The sequence below is a fragment of the Podarcis bocagei genome (genome assembly GCF_964188305.1).
Source record: "Podarcis bocagei genome assembly, chromosome: 4".
NCBI lineage: Eukaryota > Metazoa > Chordata > Lepidosauria > Squamata > Lacertidae > Podarcis > Podarcis bocagei.
This window is the reverse complement of record NC_138128.1, coordinates 83,156,424-83,172,239: the sequence shown is the minus strand read 5'-3', so window position 1 is coordinate 83,172,239 and position 15,816 is coordinate 83,156,424. Positions and strand designations below refer to the sequence as shown.

The 15,816-nt window shown below is 43.8% G+C and overlaps 1 protein-coding gene and 1 long non-coding RNA gene across 4 annotated transcripts in view; one reads left to right on the top strand and one right to left on the bottom strand.

Annotated features, from left to right (window-relative positions):
- LOC308585291 (rap1 GTPase-GDP dissociation stimulator 1-like) overlaps positions 1–14,878 on the bottom strand; it is a 41,458-nt gene extending 26,580 nt beyond the window's left edge. The window contains exons 1-3 of one of the 3 annotated variants that reach the window (XM_081190924.1): positions 14,750–14,878; positions 10,471–10,581; positions 2,188–2,310 (exon numbers count right to left, since the gene is read on the bottom strand). In XM_081190924.1, the coding sequence (XP_081047050.1) occupies positions 2,188–2,310; positions 10,471–10,581; positions 14,750–14,753 (238 nt within the window). In that variant the 5' untranslated portion in view covers positions 14,754–14,878. Of the gene's footprint in view, positions 1–2,187; positions 2,311–3,300; positions 3,756–10,470; positions 10,582–14,749 lie in introns of those variants that run through there. The other 2 variants (XM_081190925.1, XM_081190926.1) reach the window with 2 other exon arrangements.
- LOC308585334 lies at positions 9,258–13,655 on the top strand. The gene is made up of 3 exons (XR_014007289.1): positions 9,258–9,644; positions 10,480–10,592; positions 13,531–13,655. It is a non-coding gene; the product is annotated as an uncharacterized lncRNA (long non-coding RNA).
- Positions 14,879–15,816: the final 938 nt, after the last annotated feature.

Sequence of the window (15,816 nt, the reverse complement as noted above, 5' to 3'; positions counted from 1 at the left end):
AAGTGTCCCTCTGAACGCAATTTTTAATTAATCTGAGAGAATTGGATTAACTACCCAGACATTTCTTGGACATCTTAACATTAATCTCCTTTTTCTTGTCTCACTTAAAAAGCAGACAGGCCCCTAAGCACACTCAATTACTACTGAAAGAGGCATAAACGTACATGTGCCCCGATGTAAAACTGGGCTTTTCTTTTTTTAAACTGCCCCCCTCTTCAAATAGTGTGAACTGATAAGTTGGTTGAGAGAACCCAATGCATTGGTGGGATGGGACACAGAGTGTCCAGAAGACTTTATGATGCTTTGAGTGTCCACTGATGTTCTTAAGCTTGTGAAGAGAGCTGAACTATTTCATGTTTGGGGGGCTCTTCTCAAGGATTGGCTGTTTTATCTGCAATTCAAAATGGGTTCCTCTCCTCCTCTCAAAAAATGGGCATCATCTTCCAAATCAGGAAATCTCTAAGAAGAAACCAACGTGGTTGCAACTTTTTAAGTGACACAGTTCAGAGCCCTAGATGGACCCCATATTAAGCAGGCACCATTCCAGTTATAGTGCCTTGGTAGGGCATTCCACACTGATACCTGCCTACCCATGTGCCTCTTCTAGAGAGGACGGAAGTCCAAGGCTAGTGTAAGGCTACCAGACATCTCCATTTCCTGGGGAAGTCCCCGGATTTGTGAATAAGTCCCTGGACAAATTCCATCCCTGGAATGTCCCCGGATTTAATCTAATGTCCCCAGGAAATGCAGCAGCGGCAGTCTCAGCAGCCCAGAGCAGTTGGCTCTGGCTAGCTTCAGGAGTTGCTCGGAAGTCCCCAATATGATGGTGGTGCAGGGGCTCTAAGATGCAGCTTCCGGGCTGCCTCCACCTTCCCTGACCCCAGCAACTAAGCTGTGAAAGGAGGCTTCATGCTGCCTATCAGTGTAGCCTCCCAATTCCTTCTTGCATGCAAGCAGGAGTGGGGCGGGGATGTCTCAGCTGTGAAGGGAGGCTTCACGCTGCCTATCAGAGCTTGCGTGCAAGCAGGAGCAGGCAGGGATCTCTCAGTTAGGCAACAGGAAGCCTCCCTTCCCAGATGAGGGATCCCCGCCCCCTCCTGCTTGCACACAAGTAGGAATGGGATTGGGGCTGCTCTGATGGGAAGGGAGACATTGCGCTGCCTGACAGATCCCTGCCCTCTCCTGCTTGCACAGGAGTTGGGATGGGGCTGCTCCGAAAGGCAGTGTGAAGCCTTGCTTCCCAGCTGAGGGATCCCCACCCCCTCCTACTTGAGCACAAGTAGGAATGGGATTGGGGCTGGTCCAATGGGAAGAGAAGGCATTGCACTGCCCGAGCCTCACCATTGCCACCACTCTTGGCCCTCCTTCTCCGCCTTCCATGCCTGACCCACCACGCACTGCTTCCCCACCACCACCACCGAAGAACCAACAACTCAGGGGCTGCCCAGGCTCATAGATTGGAGATAGAAGCCTCGGAGGAAGGGGAAATGTGGCGGTTGAGGTCAAGGCAGCGGCGGCCCCTTGGCCACTTCCATCGCTGCAGCATCGTCCCGAATGTGTTTTAATTAATTAATTAATTAATTAATTAATTAATTAAAGTGTCCCCGGATTCATTGAAAACATCTGGTAACCTTAGGCTAGTGGTTAGTGGCCTTCAATTTGATTTCTCACAATGCTGCAGCTGCTGTGTCAGTTCAGAGCGTTGTACAGGTGTAATAATGCCTGCTGTGTTTTTGTACACAGACACCCATGTCTCAGGGTGAAAAAGCAGCTTCTTCTGCTTCTGCTGCTTCTGCTTCCAGTTAAAGAAGAAAAAGCAGAGAACAGCCTGTTTTTCTTCTTCTGTGCTACAGAATAAGCCCCTTCCCTGCAGTGAACTCTGGAGAGGGTCATGCACATAGCAGGGGTCCCCCTGGAAGGCACTTTGCCAGGAGCATGCTCAAATTGGGAGCTGCTGTTGGCCAGAAGCAAATGGCAAATAAACAGCTACACTTTTAAAGGAAAAACAACAATGCCAGAAGCAGTTTGATTCCCTTTAATGGCAGTCTGTCATCTATGAGGGAGTGCAAGCAGTTCTGAAAGGCATCTGTAAGTTTCGCTGTTGTGGTGCTAATGGACAGACTGTGACATTGTAGGCGTCCAGGAATCCCGAGCAGATAAATCCGTCTGAAATATCATGCAATGTACCGTTTTTAGCTATCTCTGCCAGCACCTCAGCTGCCTTTACTGCACAAAGAGGGTTGCTCTGCAGAAGTCTGGCGAAAGCTGGCAAAACATCACTTTCAGCAATCAGGCTGGAGGTCTTGTGCTCTGTTGTGATAAAAAAAACATGACCAGGTTAAAGGGCAGGGGAAATGGGATTCTCGACGATATGAAACTCGGGCTGCCAGGTCATAACCGGGAGGAACGATGACCACCTTATGACCCAGCAAGTCTAATTATAGATTATGGATTGAAACAAGTTGGCTAAGGGAGATCCGTGCTAATGAACTCTTTCTCCCTGTCTGGTCCTGGGTAATTTAGTCTTGCCACCTGAGTCTGTTCAGGTTAAGCTGTAGCTGGTGCCGCTCCCACCACCCACTGAAAATGCTTCCTGACTTGGATTTTAAGGAAATAATTTTGCACAACCAGTGCAATAAGTAAGGGGTGTGTGTGTATCTGTTGCTAATACTGTTGGTTTTGTGGCCTCTTCATCTCCTGCGGATAGATCAACAATGGCTTTGGAAAGCCTGGGTTCAAAAGCCCACTCAGCTAGGAGTGATCTTGGGCCCGCCTCACAGGATTGCTGAGAGGATAAAAATGGAGGAAGGAACCACACACACTTCCTTAATTTTTTTACAGGAAAGGCTTGCACCCTTTTTACAATCTTTGTGAGCTTATCAGGTTTCATGTGAGTGTTAGCAGTATTTAGCGGTCCAAATTTCTTAGGCATTAAAAAATAGCAGACTGACCGGCAACTTATCAAACCAGACCATTATAACTGAGCAGCCCATTTCAATGTCAGATATGTTGTGCTGCTGAAATGTGTATTTCCTTGAACGTATCTTGAACTGAGGTGATGACAGTAGCCAATAATATTCATTGTTTTGTTTCTACTCCTGTCTCCTACGATTGTGTGGATGACAGTATGTCGGTAAGGTAGTAGTGCTTAATGGTACTAATTGGTGAATTTGGGGAAATTGTTTTTGGTAAAAGTTGTACACACACACACAGTTTGTTACGTAGCATAAAATGCCATTGCCAAAGCAGTGCCACTCCTTTCACTAACAACTGATAATAAAAACAATACCATTTATGTACCTTACCATTTGTAATCATTCCTACTCAGAGTAAGACCCACTGAAATCATTGTTGCATCCTCTGAGGCAAGTCAGGTTAGGAGTCTATCCTGATTGCATTTTAAAATTATTTCTAAGTATCACAGAAAAAATCTGCCACCCCTGCTCTCCAGTCCTCTTTACAATTTTATTGCTTGTGTCAAGACCAAATTAGGAACTATATTTTTGCAGGGGTGATTTAAAACAGGACCATCACTTGACATGTGGAGAGAGTTGCACATACAGTACGTTGTTTCAAAGATACGGTACATTCTGTGAAGGCCATTAGGCCTTAAATTGTTATAATGTTACAAATGTGTTTAGCGGTGGTTGCTAGGTGGCAGCTTCTAGCAGACAGGCTGATTTAAGATTCAGTAGGTGGGGCTTAGAACAAGGTAAACTGAAGTCGGATTGGCTGGAGGTTCCTGTCAGTTGGACAGTTAACTGTAAGGGGGAGACAGTTGTAGATCAACAGAGGGAGACAGGCGTTACTAGAGAATTGTGAAGCTTTAAGGCAGTGGTGGCCAAACTTGGCCCTCCGGCTGTTTTTGGACTACAATTCCCATCATCCCTAGCTAACAGGACCAGAGGCCTTGGATGATGGAAACTGTAGTCCCAAAACAGCTGGAGGGCCAAGTTTGGCCACCACTGCTTTAAGGAATTGGTGACAGCAAAGTAATTCTGTAGCCTAGAGAAGTACTGTCACAAATACATTAGGTGCCACATTATTGGTTCTGGCAGAGTCCCTGCATACGGATGGAGACAACTGTCAGTGGTCTCTTCTTACCTATGGACCCAATCGTCCTCCAGGACCTTGGGCAGCCTAGTCAAATATGCCTTCCTGTAATTAGTTGCCTTTTATTTTGGTTTTTTCCCAAGAGCTCTTGGAGAAACCTAGACAGCATCTTAAAAAGCAGAGACATCACCTTGCCAACAAAGGTCCGTATAGTTCAAGCTATGGTTTTCCCAGTTGTGATGTATGGAAGTGAGAGCTGGACCATAAAGAAGGCTGATCGCCGAAGAATTGACGCTTTTGAATTATGGTGCTGGAGGAGACTCTTGAGAGTCCCATGGACTGCAAGAAGATCAAACCTCTCCATTCTTAAGGAAATCAGCCCTGAGTGCTCACTGGAAGGCATAGGCGCCGACTCCATGGGGCCTGAGGGGGCTCGAGCCCCCTCAAAAAATTTTTTGGGGGGGCTCAGCCCCGCCAATAATCTCGGGCGCCCTTCCAGCAGAGCGCCACTGCCGTCCCCCGCCTCCTCCCCACCTGCTCCCTCGCCAGCCAGCCAGCCAGCCGCGCGCCCTAGTCGGAGAGCCCCGGCCGTCCCCCGCGAGATTAGGGAATCCCCGGGGGCGGGGGCTCCTGCCTCGCTGCTTCGCAGCACCACCGCCACTGCCCACTGCCAAGGCACTGCCGGGGGGAATTTCCTTCCTCCTGGCGGTTTCAGCCCCCGCGAGAACAGGGGAATCCCGACCGGCCACACCTCCCAGCCAGCCCTCTCTTCTCCGGCTAGCCCCACGTTTTCCGCATATCAGCTGTTCCGGAGCTGATTAATAGGCGCAGCACGCTCTCCCCTATTCGCTCACGAGGAGGCGGCGCCACTTTATTTGCATATTCATGAGCTTATTTATTATTCATGAGCTTTCCCGGGCCCCCCCAATATTTTTTATAAGTCCGCGTCCCTGCTGGAAGGACAGATCGTGAAGCTGAGGCTCCAATGTTTTGGCCACCTCATGAGAAGAGAAGACTCCCTGGAAAAGACCCTGATGTTGGGAATGATTGAGGGAACAAGGAGAAGGGGACGACAGAGGACGAGATGGTTGGACAGTGTTCTCAAAGCTACCTGCATGAGTTTGACCAAGCTGCGGGAGGCAGTGGAAGACAGGAGTGCCTTGCATGCTCTGGTCCATGGGGTCATGAAGAGTCGGACACGACTAAACGACTAAACAACAACAACAAGCCCTCTTAGTTTAACCATAGAAAAATCATCTCTTAGAAAGTGCCTCTCCACATAAATTTCTGACTTATCCTGAAGAAAATAACAAACATGGCTCAAAGAAGGAATCTAGAGAAGCCAGCTCCTGAAAAAGAGCAGTGGAGAACAGCCTTCTGGAATGGTTCCAAGAAGCAGAAGAAACTGAGGAAAATGTACACCCGGTTATAGTAAACACCTATCATACAATCTAAGTCTGAATCTGAAAGGACCTTTCCACAAAAAAACCTGGTTTGGTCATGAGTATCATATATCAAACATATGGATGGTGAGTTTTTGAGCCGTGCCAATCTGGTCTGGGACCATAATAAATTTCATTCAGTCATGCCAATTTAGTTTCATGACACAGGGCTAAAGTCAAGTCACAGGGGCATGTTGCTTGCATTCGATATACCACTGGGTTCCAGGGGATCAATTAGGCAATCACAACTTGCTGCTTGCAGATGTGTAGAAATTCATGCTGGTTAACCCCACAGGGACTTTCCCTGGTTACCAAATTCCACATAGCTCCAGCTGAAGCAAACATCTTGGTAACAATGCAGTTGTATATGTGTTGGCTGTATCCAGACCTTCAAATGAATAAATTTGGGTTAGGAATCTTCATATTAATGCATGACTATCAGGGAGCCAGCTGTTGAAATTCTACTTTCTTCCCCATCATCATCTGAAAAGCTCTATAATTTTTCTGTGATAGGTTATCAATCATCCCAACTGCAGCTCTGTTGCTGAAACATGTCAAATGACAAGCAGTGCACAACATTCGTTCATGTGTGTATATTTACATGCACATGTACTAGAGACAAGATATTCCTCTATCAAGGGATGCAAACTTAAAGAACAGCAACCCACCATAGCAGAATATTTTAAAGGCATTTTTAAACCTCAGAATAGGGACAATGATTCACCATGGACAAGAAAATAGGGGTTGTCCTTGGTAAACAGGGACAGCTGGAGTGTATGCTGTTAGCAGCAAGAGTTTGTAATATACCCAATTAGGACTTGGTTCCTGCTGCGTCATCAAATCTAATTGGCATTCAGTTATGGTAGAAATCCCCAGAGAATTTGGACGCTCACCTGGATAGGCTGACTTAGAAGGGAAGGCTTGTCTTGTTTTCCCTTAAAAACAAAGCAAAACTCCCCTCTCCTTTGTCTCTTAGGGCTACTCTCATCGTCTGCTTCCTTCAATCTGTTTCAGCTGGTTAAGCAGTAAACAGCTTCTACCAGATATGAGCTTGCTCAGCTAGAAATGAGGACTCAATCGGATTATATGTAAGTTAAGCATGTGTGTACTTAGTTGATGAACTGGGCGGCAACCGCAGCCACTGTATCCCACAGAAAAATCCATCCCCAGAAATGCCACCTAAAGTGGTAACTGCTCTGTAACCATCACATCATGATTGAGCGAGGCCATCAACATGATGGATACTGGTTGTCTTTTCTTTCCATTTCACTGCAGCTCTGTGCCTCAAAAGGAACTGTAAATTGAGATGACTAGGGCGCTGGTGGTGTTCAGCTAAAACCAAAACACTGTGACATACGTGTCTCAGCCCTTCTAATAGTGAACTCAGCTGCTTAGGCTTGTAGTCAAAGTGGGGCTGCAAAAGAAAAGGTTGACAACAGCAGCCTTGGTGGGGGAACCCCGAGGTTTGCAGACATATAAATAATATTTGGCAAACCCCTCCCCCAAGCAGCCCAAGGAGGACTGAGTATGATCAGTGGCCACAGAATGTTGTGGTCATTTCAGACAACCTGTTTATTAGATTGAATGCTCAATTCACACAAAAATTGAGGGGAGAATAATAAATAATAATAATTTTATTATTTATACCCTGCCCATTTTGCTGGGTTTCCCTAGCCACTCTGTGTGGCTTTCAGCATATCTAAAACCATAATACAGTGGTACCTTGGGTTAAGTACTTAATTCCTTCCGGAGGTCTGTTCTTAGCCTGAAACTGTTCTTAACCTGAAGCACCACTTTAGCTAATGGGACCTCCTGCTGCCGCCGCGCCGCCGGAGCACGATTTCTGTTCTCATTCTGAAGCAAAGTTCTTAACCTGAAGCACTATTTCTGGGTTAGTGGAGTCTGTAACCTGAAGCATCTGTAACCTGAAGCGTTTGTAACCCGAGGTACCACTGTAATAGGTTATGCAATGCTAGCTATGTAGTAAGTATTCATTTTGATTCATTTACTGGGTGGTTAATACAAGATAATGTCAAGCGGTTATTGCCACACACTTTTCAGTGTATTTTCCCGTCACTTTGCATGATTTTTTGGGGGGGAGGGGGGGAAAGCAGGTTTGTTGAAAAAGGGCACCAAATCCACTTTAATTGGGAAATCTTAATTTGCTGGTATGCTTTTGAGTCTCCTGCAAAACAGTCCAGAAGCACCCTGAGTGTCTGTCTGTTGTTGAGGTGGGGTGTGTGACCATAGCTGTCAACTTTTCCCTTTTTTTAAGGGACATTCCCTTATTCCGAATAGGATTCCTCACAAGAAAAGGGAAAAGTTGACAGCTCTGTGTGTGATGAATGGAAAACCAAGGGGAGGTGGAATGGAATGGAGTATCCTTTAAGGAGGCACACCTGGCTGGCTGGAACACAAAACACTCTTCGCGGTAATATTCTGATGCAGGTGCTATTTGTATGAATACATTAGAAATACCTTATAGTGGCAATTATATTCTTCAACCATTACATCATAGTTCATTTCTGGCCACTGTTGGGCACTGGATTTAGGTAAGGTTTTGAACCTGAGGCCATAAACATAACATAATCTGGAGCAGGCTTCCTCAACCTCGGCCCTCCAGATGTTTTTGGCCTACAACTCCCATGATCCCTAGCTAGCAGGACCAGTGGTCAGGGATGATGGGAATTGTAGTCTCAAAACATCTGGAGGGCCGAGATTGAGGAAGCCTGATCTAGAGTGATGATGTCACCACTTTGTACTAACTTTGAACTGTCCTAAATGCCCGAAATTCAGCACTGCCAGCAGCCTCCAGCTGGTAGTACGGGTGCATACGAATGACATCATCAACATGTGCCAACCACAGGAGGGGCAGGAAAACATTCAGGAATTTTTAGACATTAGGAAGAGACAGTGTCCCCCTGCTTTAGCTCCACTGCAAGAAGGAATGGTGTGTCCACCACATTTGCAATGGTAGCGGTACAGCTAACACTGTGGCCTGCTACGAGTGGCACTTTCTGACATGAAAGTTGTCAAAGCTCTCGTGCTGCACACACTTTGTCACCCTTAAGTCCAGGTTATGTCGTTATGGCAACCACACAAAACACTTCCCTCCTCTGATGAGCAGGTGACAGCTGCTTAGCAAAGGCTGACAAGTAAAATAAGCTGCTGCCACCTCAGTGAAGCATAAGTTAAGAAGCAGTTAACAATAAGTAATTGAACTGCCTCAGCTAAGCCTCCCTAACTACCAAGAAGTATTCAATACAATACAATAGTATTCCATTTTCCAGGGAACAAATACAAAATACCAAAAGATAGCTGAAATTCTCAGTTATTGTGTCTTTCAGATTAGTTGACATGATTAAGGGCTTTATTTGAGGCTAATGTGTGCTGAAAGTAGAGTTGAGAGCCTGTGTATCGCATCTTTTTCTTCTTAAGTAACTGAGCTAAGGCCCAACACTTCCACAAGCTAGTGCTTTTCAAACTTTTTACTTTCAGGAGATTTTCCTCACACCTGTTTGCCTGCAGAATTTCTGCATTTCAGAAAAGGTTCTGGATGAGATGTTCAAGGCTTTTCCCCATCTGGTACCTTCCAGGTATTGTTGGACTACAATGCCCATCATCCCTGACCATTGGCCATGATGCCTGGGGCTGATGAGAGTTGGAGTCCAATGCATCTGGAAGGGTCAGGTCAGAGAAGATTGTTCTAGGAATATAAAAATGGTAATATTTTTATTTTTAATTTAATTTTAGTTTCCCATTGCTCTCAGTGGTAACAGTTGCAAGTTTTCTTAAGTTGGTTTTCTAATGCTTTCTCATCCTCCAATGAGGACTGCTAGCTCTTTAGTGACTCCCACTCAGAGAAATGCCTGGCAGGCAGAAAAGTGATGCAGATAACAGTCATCACAATGGCCAGTTCCTCTCCTGCAGGCAAGTGACATCAGCTCAATGTCACAATGACCAGTCTCTCTCTCACTGTCTCAAGCAGGCAACAGCATTTGGGCATCTTTCTCACCGAGGCAAGCAGGAACCCATGGGCACAGCCTTTATTTCTCTTCATTGTGGTGGATGGCAGCCATATGTGGCCACAGTGGCCACCAGGATCTCTCTTATTCAATAAGAGAAGCAGCAGGCATGGGGAGCTGGCAGGTAGGCATCCAAGGTTATTATTCCATGACTTCTACATAAAGGATACACCCCAGAGCGGCTTGGCACAACAACTTAAAGATTGGTACAGGAATGGGGGTGAGCGGATGAATGCTGGCAGCAACCCAGATACAATAGCAAGACAACTTGCAGAGTCAGAGCTTGGCATAGTTTGATAGAGATGATGGTGGCCAGAAGAATAGCAGGCCCTGGCCTGAAACCCATATATGATGGAAGAGCTCAAATTTTCAGCATGTGCCCAACAGAGGGAAAATTGGAAGGAGGCAGACAATAGTGCACATGGAAGCAGGTGCAGCCAACAGTAGCAAACAGAGGCAGGCATTGTCTGACACATCTGATACTGCAGGACTTCAGCTTTCAGCATGTGTCTCAGGGGGCAAGTAGCGGGTGGGGGAGAATGGTAGCTGCAAGGCACAGATGCAACAGAATATAAGATGGGGAGAAATGAGAGAGAACACTGGCAGAGAAGAGACAGTATGGAGCAGAAATGCCAATGATTATCCTAAACTTGGCAGCGTGCTGCAGACATCAAATCACAGGGCAGCTCAGGGAACCCCAGCAATATCTAGTTGGCCTTCAGGAACAGTAGTTGCTCCCACCCACCCATCCGCCATCTATGAATGGTGTGAGCTCATAGGTTTTTTAATTATACATGCTTTCGAAACCTACATTAGAAGAGTCCAATGATAAATTTGAATATAGTACACTTTATGTTAGTGCCTTAATGGAAAAGAACCAAAGGGGATTGTGTGGACAAACAGATTTGAAAAGATCAATCAGCATAAAACATATTTCAATTATACTTAACTATCTTCAGCCAGAGCTTGAAGAACTCCATCTAGACTTTTGAAAATCTGTTCTTCACCTTCGGAGTCCCCTCCATCAAATCTGAGATGCTCCAGGTGTAGATTCAGGGACTCTGTTCAGAAGGTAAAAATAAATGATGATTGTTTGTTTATGATGTCATGCATATATTAAAGCATGGGAGGTTACTGTGTGTAGGTTTTTTTTTGGGGGGGGGGGGTTCATTTAAAGACCACTCACAAATTTTACTCATATGTTTGCTCTCCTTCCCAGAAACATCTAATTCACCATAAACAAAATAATGTAAAGATGTATGGAATATATGAATATATACACATATGTTGAGCATTTAAAAAAAAATATCTAAATTTTCTGCTAAACTGAATTCGTATTCTCTGCAAATGATAACTTTATACAAATATAGCAAACATGCATAATTTTTGCTCCTTCTGTGATCCAAACCTGGTTCAGATACCATTTCTTCTTTATGAAAATAAACGACAACCATCCTCTTCATTCAAATGTTGTAGTTTTACAAATAGCAAGAAACTTTGGTTAATCATTCAGTTTATACACAGTTTACTTAAGAAAAAAATTCCAGGTGTTGTTATTTCCCTAGTGATTGGTTCAGTGGAATAACACCATATGCACAATGACTTTCGAAGTCCTTGAAAGACGTTGGCCAGATGTAAGATCATCTTGTTATGATTTAAAACCAAAATACAGGAGAGAAAATAATTGTTGGTGGGAAGGGTGATTGATGAAGGATATCTCCAAATGTAAAGATTTTAAACTTTTCTCCCTCAGAGCTCACATTTATGAGTAGGAAATTGGAAGTAGGATTTCCAATAATAAAATAGGAAATTATTTGTCTCCTACATGAGATGTGGGGTTTAATCTTTCATTTCAAGCCAATGCTATATAGATGCATCTTCAAAACATTGTTAAGAATTCAATATTTATCAGGAAGCTCAAGTTAAGAATACCCTCATTTGCTGAGCACCCATGGGTTAACTTCAAACAATATATGCTTCTTGTTCACATATATTGTGAAAGAATGATGTCAATCAACATTTGATGATCTCCTTCTACCGGTCCACAATAGAAAGTGTCCTTTCATACTGCATCATGGTGTGGTATGCTGATTTGACATCAACTGATAGGAAGTGCCTACAGAGGGTGATGAATACTGCACAAGATATGGGCTGTCCTGTGAATCCACTGGATGACATTGCAGAAAAACGTTGCCTCAGGAGAGTGAGGAAAATTCCAAGGGATGATTCACACCCTGGCCGGTGTGATCTCCTGCCCTCAGGCAGAAAATATAGAAGCATGATTAGTCGCACCAACGGGGTAAAGAACAGCTTCTATCCGTGGGCTGTTAGGCTGCTGAATGAAAAGATAACAACAGGTCAACTGACTTTTGGTTTTGGTGGGTGTGCGTCAGTAAACGAGGGGAATTAAGACTAAGAGAGCTGAAGAGAGCTCATGTAATCTCACTGTATACAAGTTGTACAAGTGACAATAAAGTATTTCATTTTATTTCATATATCAGAGTTCTCAACTTGAAGGTCCATGTGTTGAGTGCTTTCAATGCAACTTGAAGGTCCATACATGTGTTGAGTGCTTTCAGATGCTATAGAGGGGAGGCTAGCCAGTCAGATGGGCAGAGGTACAAATAATAAAATTATTATTCAGGCACCACATTGAAACTATCATGAAAAAGAATCAATGTGTGCCTGGTTGAAGAGAAGGGCAATCATACGCATCTTGTAGAATGCAAAAGTAATGCTTTCAGACTAGCACAGGTGGGTTTTGGTCCAGCACGTATCCACTTGGAGGCAAGAGAGAGGGTAAAGGAGGATGACCATTAACCTAAAATTAGGATTAAGAGAAGCACTGGGGCAAGCGTTGGAGCCAAGGAATGCCTTTCAATAGTCAGGTCTTCAGAGCAATGCAAACCAAACAGCTCATGAGAGACAACTGGAATGTGGATTCTCCTAGGATGATCACACTGCCGACCCTCCTGAACAGGGAGAATATAATGAGAAGATGTCGCCTATGGGACTTTGAAGTAGTTTGCAGTACTGTGAAAGCAGAAGGCTGTAGATAGGCAGACAGAGGAATAAGGGGAAAAAGACTCTCGTATCTGGTATAATGAGGGTAAAAATATATTTCTATAGCAATAATGACTTTGCAGTGACCCTTGTGAAAGGGAATCCCGTTTAAGCAGTTCTTACAAATACAGTATCATTAAGCAGTGCAAGGCCAGCTTCATATGAAAATTGCATCCTTTTCAACTCTTTCAGATCTTTCTTAACAGGAATCAATAGCTATTATTAGCGCATCTGTGGAGTTTATTTTATTACTGCTCATTGATAGCTAAGGCCTGGATCTTCACAACAACCATATGAGGTACTCTAAGCTGGTAAATAGTGCAGCCAATGAACTTCATTACTGTCTGTGGATTTGAAGCCTGCAATGTCAGATTTAAGTTCAGCCCTTGAACCACTGCACCATATTGGCTCTCTGCATCTCCACTACATGCCATACCGATCTGTCATTCAGCAGTATAGCATCACACCTCTCATCTGATAGAAGTGGATGAAGCATTCTGGAATGTGCAAAAATAGTAGCTTGAAAATATGCACAATGTAGGACATCAGCTTGGAGATTCTTCAGAAGAAAGCCTTGCGAAGTATTGAGCTCAATCCTTCACAGGGTATTTTAAGTCAAGGTTAGGTAATCTTCCTCACCCCCAAGGGCCACATCTATTCCTGGCCACCAACCCCAAACATACACAAACCCCTCTTACATACTTACCCAACATATTGAAAACTCCTACACGCAGGGAATGTACAATATATACCCACGTGTAACTGGGGTTGGCAACCAAGGCTGGCGTCCAGTGTCCAGGGGATATTCCTTCATCACAGGGGCTTAGATGACCCTCAGGATGGCTTCCAACTCTACAATTCTCTGTTTCTTTCTACCATAACTGACTTACAAAGCAGAGGGAAACTTGTAATTACTGGAAACGAATGTTTTCACATATCTTTTTCAGCGGCACAGTTGGATTTGAAATAAGGAGCCAATTTTAAGACTTGGCGATGGAGAGAATTCTGTTATGAAAATGAAACAGTGCTGAAGGCAGAACAAAAAATAAAGTTTCTTTCCATTCCAAAACAATGAGTATTGGGGCAAGCTCTCTTCTCTCTCTCTGTTTTGCATCTAGTGTTCTAGAGTTGGCTTTCATTAGGTTTCCAAGTCTGGAATATTGTGATCATCTGTATTTACATATCATGCAACAGATCAGTCAAGCTTTTTCTTTGTGATTGATGTGACCCTCCTCCAAATGGATATAAAAGGCTGTAGCTCAGTGGCAGAAGGTTCCATATTTGATTCCTGGCACCTCCAGGCAGGTATAAGAGAAACCCACTGTCTGAAATCCTGGAGATCTGTTTCCAGTGTAGCCAACATGGTGCTTGACTCCAAATCCCATTAGCCACAGCCAGCATGGTCAAAGGTGAAGGATGATGGAATTTGTAGTCCAACAACATCTAGGAGACATCATGTTTGCTACCCATGGTATAGACAATAACTGAGCTAGACAAACCAATAGTTTGGCTTGGTATAAAACAGCTTCCTATGTTTAATTTCCCCAACATACTGCATGTAACATCTAGGTTGCTTGCCTTCTATAAATAGCACAATCTATTACATTTGCCGGACTTGCAGGCAATTTTCTGTAAAATGCAATGGGTTTAACCAGGCATTCTGCTTTTTGAAGGTGACAGTTTTTCAGAGATAAGTACAGGTGCACACTTTAATCAGTAGATTAATCGGCTACAGCTTTAATTGATTCATTGGTGGGGCTGAAAGTTAAGGACATATGTGCTTGAAACTATTTTGGTTCCACTGTGCTACTATAGATAGAAATGAACAAGAAAACGTTACAGATTGAGTTTCCTTCCAGCAATTTTTGTTGAAAGGTATCTTGCATTTTGTTCAATTTCTCAAAAAGAAAACTGCAAAGCAGATCCAGTAAAAGCTAACTTTTAAAAGTTAAAGCAATTAAAAGATGGATGATTAATCACCTAGTAACAATTTACTATGTGGCAGTCCTTGTATATAATAGGAGGATATGTATAAGAAATGGTTCTCTTCAAAATACATGCACACACTTAACAATCATTTGTTGCAGTTCCTACATTAGATCTATATATGTCTCCCATATATGAAATACGAATTTGCTTTCTCAATTTAGCATGAGTTTTACTTACCCATGGATGCTGCAGTTTTCCAGACTGGAGATAATAAAGAGCACACGGTCTGTGAAGCTCTCCCTTTAACAGCTATCAAGCTGTGAGCAAGGAGAATATTTTATAACTCTCCAGCAGACATGCAGTCCACAGCTTCCCTCTTCGCTCACCCTTCCCTCTCCCTTATGACCCTGTACTTCAAATGCTCCTAATACGTCTTAATTACTTAATCTCCAGCACTGCCTGTTTCCTCTTTAGATGTCATTAAGAGAAAGGGAAACATCGTAGTAATTATCATACAAAAAGCCACAATGTGTGGCTTCATGGCAATTTTGATTCCATTTTGTCAAATTCTCATCTCTGGGATTGTCAAGGTTTTCTAGGCATCTAAGAGTGTCGCTACAGATTCAATTCTGTGTGGCTCAAGTTCGGCTCAGAATCACCTTGGCTTCAACTTAATACATGGCTTAGCACAGGGGAGCCATTTGGAGTGGAGCAGCCTGATTCGAGCTTGGCCATTAAAAACACCACACTGCTGTATGTCCTTCAGAATTGTTCTCTAGCATTTGATATGTCAGGTAGGAATCTATATCAGCTGAACTCAGTCATGAAAAAATGATTGCATAAGGGAGTGATGTAACTGTTGAATTCAGTAAACCTCCTTCATTGCAAAATACTGGAATAGGTACAGGCAGTGCTTTCTTCTGGGGGTACGCAGGGGTATGCATACCCCTAAACATTTTGTGACTCTAATGGGAGAAGAAACAACTTTTTTAAAAAAAATTAAGTTTCTTCTCTAGCACAGTGAATCGTCAGCTCCGTTGAATGGCACGGTAAATCGTCAGTTCCGTTGCTACCCCTGATGGCGACCTCACTTCCTGTCACGGTGTTTCCTGAGTCTCAGATGGAAGCGAGCGTTTAATGTGTGAAGTAGGAGTTGGACTCTAGCACAGTGTTTGGTCAGTTTCACTGTTTCCACCTTCAATGGCGGCTTCATTTCCTTTCCTGGTATAATGCATGTTCTTTGTACTTTTGTCCATTTACTGCAATTATTTCCCCCTATTTGAACTATAAAATGGTGATTTTCT